General features: G+C 58.1%; 3 protein-coding genes across 3 annotated transcripts; all 3 read right to left on the bottom strand.

Annotated features, from left to right (window-relative positions):
* Positions 1 to 6,719, bottom strand: CDC34 (cell division cycle 34, ubiqiutin conjugating enzyme). Its single transcript, XM_009570502.2, has 5 exons — positions 6,397 to 6,719; positions 3,034 to 3,120; positions 1,912 to 2,009; positions 1,434 to 1,568; positions 1 to 398 (listed from the first exon to the last, which is right to left on the bottom strand). The coding sequence occupies exons 1-5, from the start codon at positions 6,571 to 6,573 to the stop codon at positions 185 to 187; spliced, it is 711 nt and encodes a 236-aa protein (XP_009568797.1). The 5' UTR covers positions 6,574 to 6,719; the 3' UTR covers positions 1 to 184.
* Positions 6,720 to 8,779: 2,060 nt separating this feature from the next.
* Positions 8,780 to 11,673, bottom strand: TPGS1 (tubulin polyglutamylase complex subunit 1). Its single transcript, XM_054050031.1, has 2 exons — positions 11,135 to 11,673; positions 8,780 to 10,232 (listed from the first exon to the last, which is right to left on the bottom strand). The coding sequence occupies exons 1-2, from the start codon at positions 11,515 to 11,517 to the stop codon at positions 9,701 to 9,703; spliced, it is 915 nt and encodes a 304-aa protein (XP_053906006.1). The 5' UTR covers positions 11,518 to 11,673; the 3' UTR covers positions 8,780 to 9,700.
* An 82-nt stretch (positions 11,674 to 11,755) lies between these two features.
* MADCAM1 (mucosal vascular addressin cell adhesion molecule 1) lies at positions 11,756 to 15,259 on the bottom strand. Its single transcript, XM_009570518.2, has 5 exons — positions 15,095 to 15,259; positions 14,199 to 14,465; positions 13,758 to 14,072; positions 12,786 to 13,445; positions 11,756 to 12,651 (listed from the first exon to the last, which is right to left on the bottom strand). Exons 1-5 carry the CDS (start codon positions 15,144 to 15,146, stop codon positions 12,527 to 12,529), a joined length of 1,419 nt encoding a protein of 472 aa, XP_009568813.2. The 5' UTR covers positions 15,147 to 15,259; the 3' UTR covers positions 11,756 to 12,526.

Below are 15,259 nucleotides of genomic sequence, written 5' to 3' on the forward strand. Positions count from 1 at the left end.
TTTGTTTTTTTTTTTTGCTTTTTCTACAAAGACAGTAGTGGGCTTTCCTTTGCCACAGCAGAACAGTCGCCCTGCGAGGTAGAGAGTTCATTTCAGGGCTGACAGATCCTAAATTCAAACCAGTTTGTCCCAGCTGAGGTAAAATTCAGTAGTTTATAGTAAGTTTAGCAATGTTAGAGGGCCATCAAGATTCCTCATTGCCGGAGTCATCCTCATCACCGTAGCAGCTGCCTGCCTCCTCCTCCTCTGCCTCATCGTCCTCATAGTAGTCATCGTAGAAGAGATCCGAGCCTTCATCTGGAGCTGGAGTCTTGGTCTTCACACAGTACTCTGCCAGTGTGGTGGGAACCTTCACACCATCCCGCTCGGCATCCACCTTCGTACCCAAGACTTGCTTCCTGGAAGGAGAGAGGCAGGAGGTGAGGAGGAAGCAATCGCACAGAGCAACTCCATCGCCACACGCAGCTCAACCCTTCCCATTTCACCCCAGGCAGAGGAGGGAGAGCACTGCGACCAACGACAGGACCCAAATGAATGGCAGAAGATGCACCAGGGGAGGGTTAGGTTGGACATTAGGAAGAGGTTCTTCACCCAGAGAATGGTGGAGCACTGGAACAGCTCTCAGGGAAGCAGCCATGGCATTTGGCCAATGCCCTCAGCCACATGGTGCGAATGTTAGGGTTGTCCTGTGCAGGGACAGGAGCTGAACTTGATGTTCCCTGTGGATCTCTTCCAATTCAGCTTGTTCTATGATTCTACGTTCCAAGGGATCCCTTTTCGTGCTAGGGCTGGCCAGGCTGCAGCTCAGTACCCTCCTGTGTTGATCGCCCTGACAGCGAGGCCATACCAGCACCATGCCTGCTACAAACCCAGACCCTCAGCTCTGGAGCCGAAAAGGGCCAGGGCATAGGCTGAGAGCAAAGCCGAGCACATACCCCACCCAAGCTTCTCCCAAAAGCCACGCTCAGAGCCAGAATCATAGAACCACAGTCTCATTAAGGTTAAAAAAGACCTCTAAGCTCATCCAGTTCAATCGTCAGCCCAAGACCACCATCCCTACTAAACCATGTCCTGAAGTGCCATATCTACATGCTTTTTGAACCCCTTCAGGGATGGAGACTCCACCACTGCCCTGGGCAGCCTCTGAAAGGGCTTCACCACGCTTTCAGTGAAGAAAATTTTGCTTAATATCCAATCTAAACCTCTCCTGGCACAACCTGAGGCCATTGAATGGTTTGGGTTGGAAGGGACCTTAAAGATCATCCAGTTCCACCCTCCCTGCCATAGTGGGCAGAATCCTATCAGCCTGCAGATGGGACTCAGCAGGGCAGGATATGCCCTCAAGATCCTCCATGTCCTGCAAAACTACAGCTTAACAAGTGTTCCTGGCAGTGGCACCGCACTGCTGGGCCTGAGCTCAGCTCAGCACGCACCTGATGATGTCTGTGTACTCCCGGTCCTTCCCTTTGCTCTCCTTCCACTTGCGGTACATCACGGAAGCGTCCACGTTGGCTGGAGAAAAGGTGTTGGGTTCATTCAGCAGTGAGATCACGCTCAGGAGAATGGTCCTGGGAATCAAGCAACAAAAGCTGGTAAGAGCTGCGGCAACTGCCTCTGTCCTGGCAAGGCCAGCAGCCACCATATCTTGCATCTCCGTGTCCCATGAGTGGGAGGTGGACCTGGTACGAGCCCATCCACAAGGGTCCACCAGGCAGGAGACAGCACTGCATGGGCTGCGAGGTTCACACATGCTCCTGCGCAAGCTCCCACTCTTCTTCAGCGAAGCACAGAGCCCAAGTGCCTTTCAGCAACCTCCTGGCATCTCCCGCAGGCTACGGGAGCAGAAGGCAGTCCACATCTCCTTGCATTCCCATCCCTGCTGCTGTAGTCCTCTCCCCGCATAGCACTCACCGCACGTTCTGGGTGGGATTCCACCGCTCTGATGGCAGCTCCCCGCTCTGCGGGTCATCCACTGGTGGGTGCAGTATCGAGATGCAGACATCACCAGTCTGAAAGCAAGAGGGAAATGGGACCCTTAGGAACTGTTGCCCAAGGAACCTCCAGCAGCAGCTTGATCCCCTGTTCCAGTAGCCTGAATCATACAAAATCCCGACTTGGAGGGGACCCACAAGGATCATTGAGTCCAGCTCCTGTCCCTGCACAGCACAACACCTACTGTGACTGCTTCCCTGGGAGCCGTTCATGCTTCACCACCCTCTGGGTGAAGAACCTTTCCCTAATGTCCAACCTAACCTTCTTTGGCCTCTTCCTGCCATTCCCTCGGGTCCAGAGAGAAGAGCTCAGCACCTGCTCCTCCTCTTCCCCTTGTGAGGAAGCTGCAGGTCTTCCTGCAGTCTCCTCTTCTCCAGGCTGAACAGACCCAGTGACTTTAGCGGCTCCTCATATGACTTCCCATCTAAACACTTCACCAACTTTATGGCCTCTTCTGGACACTCTCCAGTAGCTTTAGATCCTAGCCTCCTTGCTCTTCCCTTAGGTTTCAGCCAGCTGAGGCAATCCCAGCCTGTTCTTTCAGTCCCTAGAAAGGCACCACGGATGCAGTGGTCTCTACTACGCTGCCTGCAACCTCAGGACTCAGATAAGCACCCACGACCACTGGCATGGTACAGAGGACACTGCCTCACCTTCAGCTGTCTGACGCCTGAAGATGTTGCATCCACGTGCCTCTTGGCTAAAACCATTCCTGCCCCACAGGCACCCATCCATGCCATCCTGGGGCTGTGAACGCTCCTCGTTCTGCTTCCACTTGTGGTCTAACCATGAAATCCCTGCCAGTCAAATGTGGGAGCCTTCAAGCCTGGAAAGCCTGGCTGACCTGGAACAGCTCTGGGACAGGAAGCTATCATAAGCTCATTAACTGCATTCCCCGTGCCAGGCACTGAGTCCCAAAGGCACGAAGTTTCCAATGCCATCCACCAGTGCCAGACAAAGGCATTTTCATCCTGTACCACCGCCACGGATGGAGACAATCACCCCCACCTGGGATGCCCCATGCTGTCCCAGGTCACCTACCTCATAGATATTTGGGTGCCACATTTTGGTTAAGAACCTAAAGGCAGGAGGAGAATAGGGGTAGTCGATGGGAAATCGGAGGCGAGCCTGCAAGGAAACAACAAGGAGAAGTGAGCATCAGCTTGTGAGATGGATGGGAAGGAAACCACAGATCTCTCAACACCACCAGGACAAAGGAACCTCTGCCAAGTCCAGCTGTGATCCTGCAGGGATGGAGCCTCTGCATCATAAAATGGTTTGGGTTGGAAAAGACCTTAAAGCCCATCCAGTTCCACCCCATGCCATGGGCAGGGACACCTCCCACTGGATCCAGTTGCTCCAAGCCCCATCCAACCTGGCCTTCAACACCTCCAGGGATGGGACATCTACAATTCCTCTGGGCAACCTGTTCCAGAGCCTCCCCACCCTCACAGTCGCACATTTCCTCCTAATATCTCATCTAAATCTCCCGTCTTTAAGCTTAATCCACCGGCCTCCACCACAGATGAGCTTGCAAGCCGCAGCAGCTCTGTCACCACCATCCTGCCCCACCACCTCTTCTCCACCAGGGCCTTGTTGGTGCTCTTTGACACGGAGGGAGGGAGCGAGAGCTCGTAATGCGCCTTGGATGCTCACCATGCTGGCACTCACAGCACAGGATGACAACACCGAGTGGCATTTGGAGGCATACTGTGAGTTGAGAATATCTCCATCCTACAGTCAGGGACACTACAATGGCTGTGCCACCAGAGGAGGGGTTGTTTACCCTGCAGGACGTATCGTGCTCCGATTGACACAACAAATCTCCAAAAATAGCCCCTCAGCATGAGAAAAAGAGCCCAAGACAAGGCTGGCCGCAGTGCACGGCTCAGGTGCTAAAAATAAAAGCACATGAAGATCACGCCGCAGCCCACGGCTCCAGCGCCAGCAGTGACAGCCAGCCCAGCACCGGCTTCTCCAGCAGGCGATGGCCATGGAAACCAAAGGACTAAGGCGGGACAGGGTTGCTGTTGGCCTCCAAGTAAGATAGGGAAGCCTGAGATGGCACAGAGACACAGCGACGTCCCTGTCCTGTGCAGCATCCTGCAAGGACAGGACAGCTTCTCTCCACACGGCTGCACAACCCGAGGGGACTCCTTCGGCTTTTGGGTGCTTCCAGGCATTGGGAGCAAACTTCCAGATCAAGATTCAGCTGCTGCTCGTAAAAAAAGCCAACAGCCAAAAACAAATGGTGAAGATTTAAAGCACACACTAACAACTCAGGGAACATTTCCTGCTCCTTCAGTTCGGGTACAGGGGAATTTGGATATTGGATCTGTGAAGTGACAGCACCAACTTCCCCAGCTCTGCCTTGCAGTGACCCAGCATCGCTATTCACCTGTGGAATGAGCCCGGCACAGTCCCCATTCCAGAGGGTAACTGCAAACGAGGCTTTGGATGCTTCTGGAATCACAGCCTCGACAACAGGTGATGCTGCCAGAGCTGCTCATCAGCTTGCAATCATTACACAATTAGTGAGGAAGGCAGAGACACTCATCCCCTTCCCAAGGTTCCAACTCCACGTTGGGTGCAGCGCCTCTGCCCTGCAACCTCTTCCACCCTGCCAAGTTCTGCCCTCAGCACCCATTGACCTCACTATGAATCCAAGGGGCTCCTGAGGGCGGCGGGTTCATCCCTGCACACATTCCCACCTTCCCTCTCTTTGTCCGGCCGCCCTGTGCTTTGCAGTGCAGGATGAAGTGGGAAATAAAGGAACAGTGAGGCGGCAGCTGGGGTTTGTGCGTGTGTGTGGAGCAGCCCAGGGCACGCACAGCAACACACGGCCCTGGCCAAACAGCTGAACAACACAGAATAATCCCTTTGTCTGCCAGACGGGATGGGAACACAACCAGCCAGAGGCAAAGTGATGCTGAAGGGGTGCGGAAAACAGCCCTGATTCACCATACACAAACATGACGTTCCCACGAGCTGGAAGAGGACTCGTCCCCGTCTCTCTCCTCGGGAAGTCCCTCACCTTCTGCCACCCGGCAACACTCAGTCTGGAAGCTCCTGGGCACAAAACAGGAGCAGAAGCTGCAAAAGGGTGGGAATTCAAAGGGCCCAGTGCCAAAGAGGCTATGGAAAAAAGCCTCCATTTCAGCAAACTGGGCTCTGAAGCATCAGACTTGGCTGCCACCGCTCACGGGGAAAAACAAACCACCCTGCTCTCTGGCACAGCTGCCCCTTGGCTGAGTCACCCCGGAGTATCCCCACCCTGCCAGCAACAGGATGGAGACAGGACAGCCCGTGGTGGAGGAGGGAGGATGTGAAAGAGGAAGAAAACAGCTCTGCAGGTTGCACAACACTTGGGAAGAGCTCGTACGCATCATCCGGACAGAGACTGTGCACTGGAACTCCAGTCACAACGATCACAACACCTGCTCTATGCCCACACCACCCACCCTTTTGCCTCTCTTCCCAAGTTTGGGGGCGATGGTGGGAGAGGGGAGAGTGGCCTTCCCAAGTGCTCTCCTCTGTCCACAGAGTGGGAGAATGGAGGGGCAGAGAGGAGGAAAAGCCCTGGGAGGCAGAGCCCCTTCCAACGCTGGGGATCCTTCAGCAGCAGCAACCTGCACACAGGCTCCCATGGAATCACAGAATCATTAAGGTTGGAAAAGACCTCCAAGATCATCCAGTCCAACCGTCAGCCCAACCCCACTATCGCTACTAAACTATGTCCCAAACTGCCATGGATAGAAGGTTTTTGAACCCCTCCAGGGATGGAGATTCTACCACTGCCCTGGGCAGCTTGTTCCAATGTTTGACCACTCTTTCAGGTGCCCCAGCTCCCAAAGCCTCAGCTCTCCCTGGTGCTCAGCATCCCTGGAACTCTGGAGCAGCTCTTGCCTTCCCACCACAATCCAACCACTGGGATGCTCTCCCCCTTCTCAAACGCCCTCCCAAGGGATCCTCTCCCTCATGGATCCCCCTCATCCCCTATTCTGCTTTCTCCCCCACCCACACACTGAGCCTCACCACTACCAAAGCTTCACTTTCAGGTGCCCCAGGAGTACCCTAAATCCCAAAGCCCATGCACCCCGAGCTGCCCAGCTCCAGACTGGCTCTCCCTGGCACCCCTGGAACTCAGGAGCAGCTCCTGCCATCCCCCTGTACCACCTCAGCCACCTCCCTCTTACCCCACAGCCCTCTTCCAGGCTCTCCCCCTTCCCAAACCCCTTCTCAAGGGATCCTCTCCCACACTGATCCCCCCTCACCCTGTACTCTGCTTTCACCCCATCTTCCCCAACCCAGACACCAAGGCAGCCCCCCCCCTTCCCCCCCGAGCTTCACCTCCTGTATACTTCACTCCTCCATCTCCCTCCCCTGCTCCCCCCAGCCCCTCACCTTGAAGTACCCGCCCTCATAGTAGGTATTCGGGGGGCCGAAGATGGCCACTTCCCAGTTGTAGAGATCCCCCTCGTCCACCAGGTTGACCCGGAACCCTTCCACGGGCTCCTCCTGCAGCCCTTTCAGCTCCAGCAGCAGCGCTTTCTGCGAGCTGGGCACCAAGGGCCGAGCCATACCGAGAAGCAGGGGTAGGCCGCGAGCGGAGCCGGGGACTGGCGTAGGCGCGATGGCCGCGTCGGGGAGCGGGGAAGGTAGGGGGGGGGGGCGGCGGGGACGCGGCCGATGCTCCGCGGCCGCTGCGAGCGCAGCCGCGCGGGGCACGACGGGAGATGGAGTCCTGGTGCGGAGGGCGGGGCTAGTACAGGCCCCTCCCCCGTGATGTCCGCCTATCAGAGAGCAGGACCAGAGCAGGCTCCGCCTCCCTGAGTGATATCCACTTATCAGAGCGCAGCGCCGGGATGGGGAACGTGGCCAGGACGGGCTCTACCCCCGCGAGCGCTGTCCGCCTATCAGAGCGCACTGGTGGCGCGGGGGCGGGGCTTGGGCTCGTTTCTCCTCGCCCCCGGCCTCTATCTCCGCTTATCAGAGGGCAAAGATGCCGCGAGGGGCGTGGTCAGTACAGGCTCCACCCGCGAGTGCATCTCCGCCTATCAAAGCGCAGCGCCAGATCAGACTCCACCCCCTCAGCGCGCTGTCTGCCTATCAGAGCGCACGGTCGGCGGAAGGGGCGGGGCCAGGGCAGGCTCCACCCCCCAGGCGATGTCTCCGCCTATCAGAGCTCGTGGCCACTTTGGCTGCGCACAGGTGGGTGAGGTGCGAGGCCTGCGATGGTGGAGGGGAGCTGGGACCGGTCTGGCAGCACAGCTGTGCTTCTGGCTGCCTCCTCCACCACCCATCCCAGTGCTGGTGTGAGGGCCACGGGAGGGCATCCTGCCCTGCTCTGGTGAGACCCCACCTGGAGCCATGTGTCCAGTTCGGGAGTCCTCAGCACAGGGAGGACACGGAGCTGTGAGCGAGTCCAGACGAGGCCACGGAGATGATCCAAGGGCTGGAGCACTCCTGGTACAAGGACAGGTTGAGAGAGTTGGGGTTGTTCAGCCTGGAGAAGAGAAGGCTGTAGGGAAGACCTTAGAGCAGCTTCCAGTGCTGAAAGGGGCTCCAGGAAAGCTGGGGAGGGGCTCTGGATCAGGGAGGGCAGGGACAGGATGAGGGGAATGGTTTGGAGCTGCAAGAGGGGAGATTGAGATGAGATCTTAGGGAGAAATGTTTTGCTGTGAGGGTGGGGAGGCCCTGGAACAGGTTGCCCAGAGCAGTGGTGGCTGCCCCATCCCTGGAGGGGTTCCAGGCCAGATTGGATGGGGCTTGGAGCCCCTGATCCCTTCCAACCTGAGGTCCCTTCCAACCCAAACTATTCCATAATTCTGACCAGGGCCACAGCAGCCACGCAGGACTCACCCGCCCTTGACCTCCCTGTCCACAGGAGGCTCCCCAGGACCCTCCTGACACCAAATCCCACCCTCTGTGCTCACAATGCCAGATGGAGACTCAAGATGATGGAGACTCCCTTTTTACAAGGAGTAACATGGTAAAGACAAGTGGTAATGGGTATAAGCTGTTCCTGGGGAGATTCCAATTGGATTCCAGAAGAAAAATTTTCACCATGAGAACAGCTGAACATTGAAATAATTATAGAATCTCCCCAGGGAAGTGATAGATTTCTCTGCCTTGAACAATTGTAAGGCTCTGCCTGACAGGGTGCTGGCCCATCTCATGTAAACCGAGAATCACCTAAAATGGTTGGATCAGATGATCCTTGAGGTCCCTTCCAACCTGGCATTCTGTGATTCTAAGATTAATGAGGCCGTGCAGTTTCAGGTCAGTGTTTGTGTGAGTGGGGTGGTTTAGGCCTCTTCTCCAAGCGGTGACACCATCAGCAGGAGGAAGCATGTAGCACAATTACTACATCCATGCCATTCTTCATGGTCTTTTACATGTCTGTGCCTGGAATTCAGGCAGAGGCTGCTCCTGGCATGGCCCCAGCTACGATCTCTCCAGCATCACCACTTCTCACCTCCCCTTCTGTCACATCCTGCCTTGTTTGGGAACCACCTCCCACAGCTTCACCCAGGGCTGGCTCCAGGTGGTGCCCCTCCTGCCCACAGGGATCAAAACATCCGCTCAGAAACAACCTGGAGCAGGAAGGGCACCCTCCCTGCTTCCTTGGTTTTGGTAGGAACAAGTCGTTGGCAGTGCCATACCTGCAGCCAGACAGGCTGCCCGCATCGACTCCTGAAGACAGAGAGTGTAGCAAGCATCCGAGTGTCCATTCTGGTGCTGAATACCACAGGGCAGCAAAGAAATTGGCCACTAGAAAACAATAAAAAGCTTTAATGTCTTCCAGTAAACTGAGAATTATAAATAATTAACACAGGTTCAAATAAATAGCACGTTTCAGCACATATCTCTGTTCAGAAGCAAACCTCGGCCTCGGGGAGTAGCAATTGCCTTGATCCAGTGCTCCATGTCCCAAATCATCACGGAATATACAGAAGTCCTTGCTCAGCTATGAGCTCTGATCTCCAGTGCCTGGAGAGCAGCGGCCAGAGGTGGTTGGGCAACCGTGTGGCAAGGAGGCAGCCGAGATGGCTCATGGCTGAGCAGCTCTTGCTCGCGGCCCTTCCCACTGAGGTTTTCCTCCCACTCAGGCGTTTCTTATCTGCTCCGCGTTTCAATCATTTTGCCTAATAGCACCACGCTTTGTCCCCCACTGCGGATCAGCCCCGTGTTTACCGGGAAGATGGCAGCCACAGGGATACACATCGCCCCTCAGTTCACAGGGAGGCACGAAACGAACCCCAAAGCAGCCACAACGTTCCCTGCGGAAGCTGTGAGACGCGACACTGCTGGAGCTAGGACAGAGCTGCTGGATGTCTGGAGGTGCAACCCCACGTTTACCTCATTCTGGGTCATTTTTAACAGCTGTCACTGCCCTGCGGTTATCGGCCTCCTGACAAGTCCTCAGTTAACGCCGAAAAAAGATTTCCTAAGGCCAGCTGGGTCTGAGGAGCTGCAGCCAGGAGAGGCGCAGCAGAGAGGGACTCATCCTGCTGGAGCAGCTGGGCACCCATCAACAGGGGAGGTCCATGGGAACGGGGAATATCTCTCTGGGCAGACCTGAGTGCTCCAGGCAGCACCCAAGCTGCACCCAGAGTGGCTCTGGAGCTCCCTCCACGCACACGGCTCTGCGTGGAGCACTGAGGGGTTTAAAGCAGCCGCAATCTGCGGTGCTGCCACCCAGGTGTTACTCCACAGGCTTCACTTTAGCAACAAACAAGGCGGTGGCTTTCTTCAGGAACTCCTCCTTGCTCATGGAAGCACCCAACTTCCTCTCCTGCAGCGCCCGGTCCATGGCCAAGGCCAGCCCGTCCGGGCCCAGCTTGGAGCCCGCCTGCAGGTAGCGGCTGGGGAGGGGAACGTGGCCAGTGCCCAGCGCCTCCTCCAGTGCCCGCAGTACCGCCTGGCAGAGCCTCCCATCGGCAGCGCCGCGACCGCCATCCAGGACTGTGAAGAGTGCCTCAGCCTTGGCAGCGAACTCCAGGAGGACAAAGCAGGTGAGGACACCGTATCGGAAGACATCAAAGGGTACGGCTTCATGGTCGCGACAGCGCACACGGCCCAGCAACGCGGCCGCCGCCTCGGCTGGTGCTCCCCCGTGCTGGCAGATGCGCCGCAGCAGCTCGCTGTACAACCGCCCATCCACACCGGCCTTCCGTCGCCTTCCACCAGCGCCCAGCACCTCGTAGGCTGCACCAGCATTGCTGTCGAAGGCCGTCCTGGTGCAAGATCATAGAATAGAGTGCGTTGGAAGGGACCTTAAAGATCATCCAGTTTCAAATCCCCTGCCATGGGCAGGGACATCCCACTGGCTCAGGCTGCCCAAGGCCCATCCAACCTGGCTTTGAACACCTCCAAGGGTGTGGCAGCCACAACTTCCCTGGGCAAACTGTGCCACTGCCTCACCACTCTCATCATGAAGAAATTCTTCCTTATGTGTAGCCCAAGGAAGAGTTTCTTCACCACGAGAGATGGCACAGACATAGCACCTCCTCAGTCATAGAATTGTTTGGCTGGAGAAGACGTTTGAGATTGAGTCCAAACATACTGTCCACTACCGAATTACCCCTGAGCACCTCCTCTACCCATCTTTTAAACCCCTCCAGGGATGGGGACTCCACCACCTCCCTGGGCAGCCTCTGCGTACACCTGAGAACCCTTTTGGTGAAGACATTTTTCCTGATATCCAGTTGAAACCTCTGCCCAGCTTAGTGTCACCTGCAAACTTACTAAGGGTGCACTCAACCCCTTCATCCAGATTATTGATAAAGTTATTGGACAGAGCTGGACTCAGTGCCGAGCCCTGGGGACACTGCCTGGGACCGGCCTCCAGCTGGACTGAACTCCATTTACCAGCACTCTCTCAGCCCAGCCGTCCAGGCAGTTTTTTACCCAGCAAAGGCCTGTCCAGGCCAGTGGCAGCGAGTTGCTCAAGAGAACGCTGTGAAAAACTGTGTCAAAGGCTTTACTAAAGTCTAACCCTTCGCTCAGCCCCCTCGCCCACCCTGAACTACAACTCCCAGCGTCCCCCGCGCGTTCGCCCACACACGCCTCAGCAGCAGCGACCGCAAGGCATGCCGGGAGTTGTAGTCCGCCACCCGCACCCCGTCGCCCTCCGCACCTGTGGGAGTGGTGAGCCAGGCGCACGTACCACAGGGCCCGCGCCAGGCGCTGCGGCGGCCCCGGGAGCTCGGCGGAGGACTCTCCCGTCGCACCGGGGCTGCTCAGCACCAGCCGTTCGAAGTAGTCGGCCAAGAAGGAGACGGGCTCTTCGGGCCGCGCCTCCAGCACCTTCAGCAGCGCCTCCCGCACCATGGCGGTGACGCCGGCCCGCAGTAGGAACTCCGCCTCGCTCTCCAGCCCACCGTCCGCCGCCCCAGTCGGCTCTGCCAGCCCGCTGCTCGGGGCCGGGGCGGCCGCCGCCCGCCTCTTCTCGTACGCCGCCATCTTGGCTGCGGGTGGCGACGGCCACTTCCGGGAAGTGCCCTCGCCGCCATTTTGCATACTGGCAGCCAATCGGGGGTGGCGGGCGGGAAGGGCAGGCGTGCGCTCCACTATTGGGCGAGGCTGCAGGCCGCCATCTTGACTGTGGGCAAGAGTCGGAAGGCGGCGGGGACGGGCGCCGCGGCCGCCATGGCTACTGCGGGCACGTGCCCTGCCCTTAGCAATCGGGCTGCGTGGGGAACGTGAGGGGCTGAGAGGGGCAGGGTCACAGCTTCAGTCACAGAATCAGAGAATCAGAGAATAGTTTGGGTTGGGAAGGACTTTAAAGATCATCCAGTTTCACTCCTGCCATGGGCAGGGACACCTCCCACTGGATCAGGGCCTCCAAGGCCCATCCAACCTGGCCTGGAACCCCTCCAGGGATGGGGCAGCCACCACTGCTCTGGGCAGCCTGGGCCAGGGCCTCCCCACCCTCATGGTGAAGAAATTCTTCCTTATGTCCAGTCTAAATCTGCCCCTCTCCAGTTTACACCCATTGCCCCTCGTCCGTGGGCCACACACCAGAGCCCTTCTCTCCACTGACCGCGCCATGAACCCCCCACTCAGGGCTGCTTCTGGCCATGCTGTTGCCTTCCTGCCCATCCATGCGGGTGCCGGGAGCCTCCGAGGGCTGGAACCCCCAGCATGATCCAGCCCTGGGATTGTCCCTGTCCCTCTGCCACTTCTGACATTCCTTCTGTCTCCTGTGACCATGTCTCCGCTCCTACAGGACTCACACGTGAGCTCCTCTAAGCAGCAGGGTGTGCGCCTGGGAGCTGAGCGATTCCCAGTCCTTGGAAGCCCTGAGGACAACACAGCCTCCCCCTCACAGCCCCTCAGCAGCCTCAGGCACCAATGAAGTGTTCAAAAGGGACTCTTGGGGTCTTGGAGTGCTTGTCCTGGGGTGGTGGCAGTCTCCCCCACTGCCATGTTCCCTCAACTGCTTGTCGTTCCCAAGTCTGGGAGAGGCCAGCAGCAAAAAGAAGACATCAGAGACTGCTCCAAAGGCATCCGTAGGCAGCTCCCACTCCTAGGACAGCTCGTACCGAGATCGGAATCGTTTCCACAGGCGACGAGACACGATGCCGCTGACGATCAGTCCCAGCAGTGGGACTGTGGTCCCTGTAGCGATGGCTGGGACAGTGCTGGATGTCTCTGCAAAGAGAGGAGAAGCATGTGTGATTGCAAGCTGGCTCTGCCCACGCCAGCAAACCCCCACCGTGGTGCTACCACCGCTCACTGCGGCCCCAGCCCAACAACGGGGGTACAGGAGAGAGACCCCAACTCACCATCCAAGACCGTCAGTTGCAAGCTGACCACCTGGGAGCGATGGCCAAGTAGGACACACTCGTAGTGGCCCTGGTGGTGGGGCTCAGCACGGTCCAGCCGCAGCGTGGAGCTGCTGCCCGACACCTCCTCCTGGTACTGGGAAAGGGCCACAGGGGTTCGACGCCAGTGGATGGTGGCATTCCCGGTGCACTGTGCGTAGCATTTGATGCGCAGGGCTCTGCCCCGCGTCACGTTGGGAGGCAGCGACCAGATCTGCAGGCTGCAGGCGGGCAATGTCCCTATGGACAACCCTGTATCCCGGTCCACAGGGGCAGAGCCCCACCTGATGCCATCCACAGTTGTCCCCTCAGCTTGGGGGGTCATAGTGCCAGAGCTGGAGAGTGCAGAGGTGGCCAAAGGTGCCATGGAACTGCTCAAGGTGAGGTCGTGGGGTGTAGGGTGCTCTGTGGAGGGGGGTTTGGTGGCAGCAGCCGGCTCCAGCGTGGTCTCAGCATCTGGCTCCCACGGCGTGGTGGTCAGGGATGTGGTGGGACCACTTGGCTCTGAGGGCAACGCTGTGGTGCTCATGGGCCTGGCCGTGCTGGGGCTCCCTGTCGTAGCTGCCGCTGGCCGGGGGCTCCACGTGGAGGTGGCCATGGCCACCGACTGCTCGGTCACAGCTGTGAACAGGTTACAAGTGGCCTCACCGTGGCTCGGAGCAGGATGGTGCTTCTCTGGCCACACTGCCCAACAAGCTCATCCTCCTTCATGCCACAAACACAGCCCGCTCTGGGCAGGAGGAGGTAATGAGCAGGAAAAAACGGGCACTGCCAGTTTGGCAGCAGGGACAGGGATGGGGACAGGAGATTTGCAGAGCCATGCAGAAACAGGATTGCTCCCATTCCAGCAAAGCAGCGCAGGATGATGAGGATTGGATCCAAAGGATGGAGCAGTGCTGAAGCCATGTCCCCAGCTCCTGCCCCACCACTCACCTGCAGCGCTCACAGTCACAGATGCCACCCTGGTGAAGGTCTCCTGCCTGATATTCAGCGTCAACTCGCACCTGAACTCCACCCCTTCTTCTACCTCCTTCCCAGCCACCAGCAGCATGGACACGATGTCAAATAGCTCCTCATCGGTCTCTGTGGCATCAAAATCTGCCTCCTCCAGTGCTTGGTTCCCCCGATACCAGGTGAGCAGCAGCCCCGTGGGTGGGTACACGCGCTGAGCCGAGCAGCGCAGGCGGGCTGGCTGCCCTGGCACCAGAGCATGGGGTTCCACATCCAGCTGCAGCCTGTCCGGGAGGGCTGAGAGAAGAATTACAGTGTCAAGCAGTGATTTTCTGGCACCGTTACCCAGGAGGGAGCCGGGCTGCTGTGGGGATCCAGGACTTTGCCAGGAAGGTGGTGAGGGACAGGCTGGAGGATGCTTACCATAGACCTCCAGGTTGACAACACGCTGGTAGCTCTGCCCTTGGCAAGTGCCCTGGCAGAACTTGGTGCCCCCCATGGCCACCACGGCGCTGCTGATATGCAGGATACTGTGGGTGGCAAAGGAGGTGATGCTCCCCAGGTTGGTGTCCAGCCCTTTCCACTGCACCGTGCCCCCCGGGCAGGCCAGTGAGCAGTTCAGCTGTACCGAGCCCCCGTACGGCACCACCGGCTCCCGTGGCACCACCACCAGCTTGTTGGCTGGTCGCCCTGAGCAGAGGATAGGGAAAAACATGGGATTTAAGGCAAGGGCAATCACCAGAAACCAGTAATTCACAAGGCAAATGGGACTCTGGTTCCTTTGCTTGCTGTGAAGTGGATGGTCATGCTCAGGTGCTCCATAAGCTCCATCCCCATCACTGCCACCAGGCATCAGGAGCGCTGTGCCAGGGCACAGACACGCCCATGGCATTGCCAGCCCCGTCGCAGGCATCGCTGCTTCCTCCATCTCCATTCACCCATGACGTTTTTCAGCTGTTTCTTGGCGAAATGAGCCCAAATGCCCCTTCCTCCCAGTTCTCAGCATTCCCCCTAGTTCTCATCCATCACCAGCACCGCTGCTGTTCCGGCAGCAGGACGGCGAACCCCGGCCAGGCACACGCTGTCACTGGCACGATGGCACGTTCTGCGGCTCTGAGCACTGGGCTGCAGCGCGAGGATGAGGAGAATGGTAGCAGTGACATGAATGGGCCATGGTGGCCATCAGGGCTCGGCAGCAGGGAGACCTAGTGGCCACGGTGGCCCACAGTGCCACACGTTAAAGCACTGAGAGTGGTGGCAGTGCCGGGTAGCAGGTGGGTTAAGGGATGGGGATGGCTCTCAGCCCCCTCAGCACTCACCGCTGCAGCCCCACAGCAAGCCGACGAGGAGGAGGAGAGTAGCCAACTCCATCACCCGCAGAGCCAGCGGCAGAGCAGGGCAGCAGCAAGGGCTGGTTTTCCTTCCTTCCCTCCTTCCAGGGAGTGAATGCCGCCGGACGGAGCTGTCTCCTTCTGGGCACCAGC

Source organism: Cuculus canorus, chromosome 27 (assembly GCF_017976375.1).
Source record: "Cuculus canorus isolate bCucCan1 chromosome 27, bCucCan1.pri, whole genome shotgun sequence".
In the NCBI taxonomy this organism is placed as follows: Eukaryota; Metazoa; Chordata; class Aves; order Cuculiformes; family Cuculidae; genus Cuculus; species Cuculus canorus.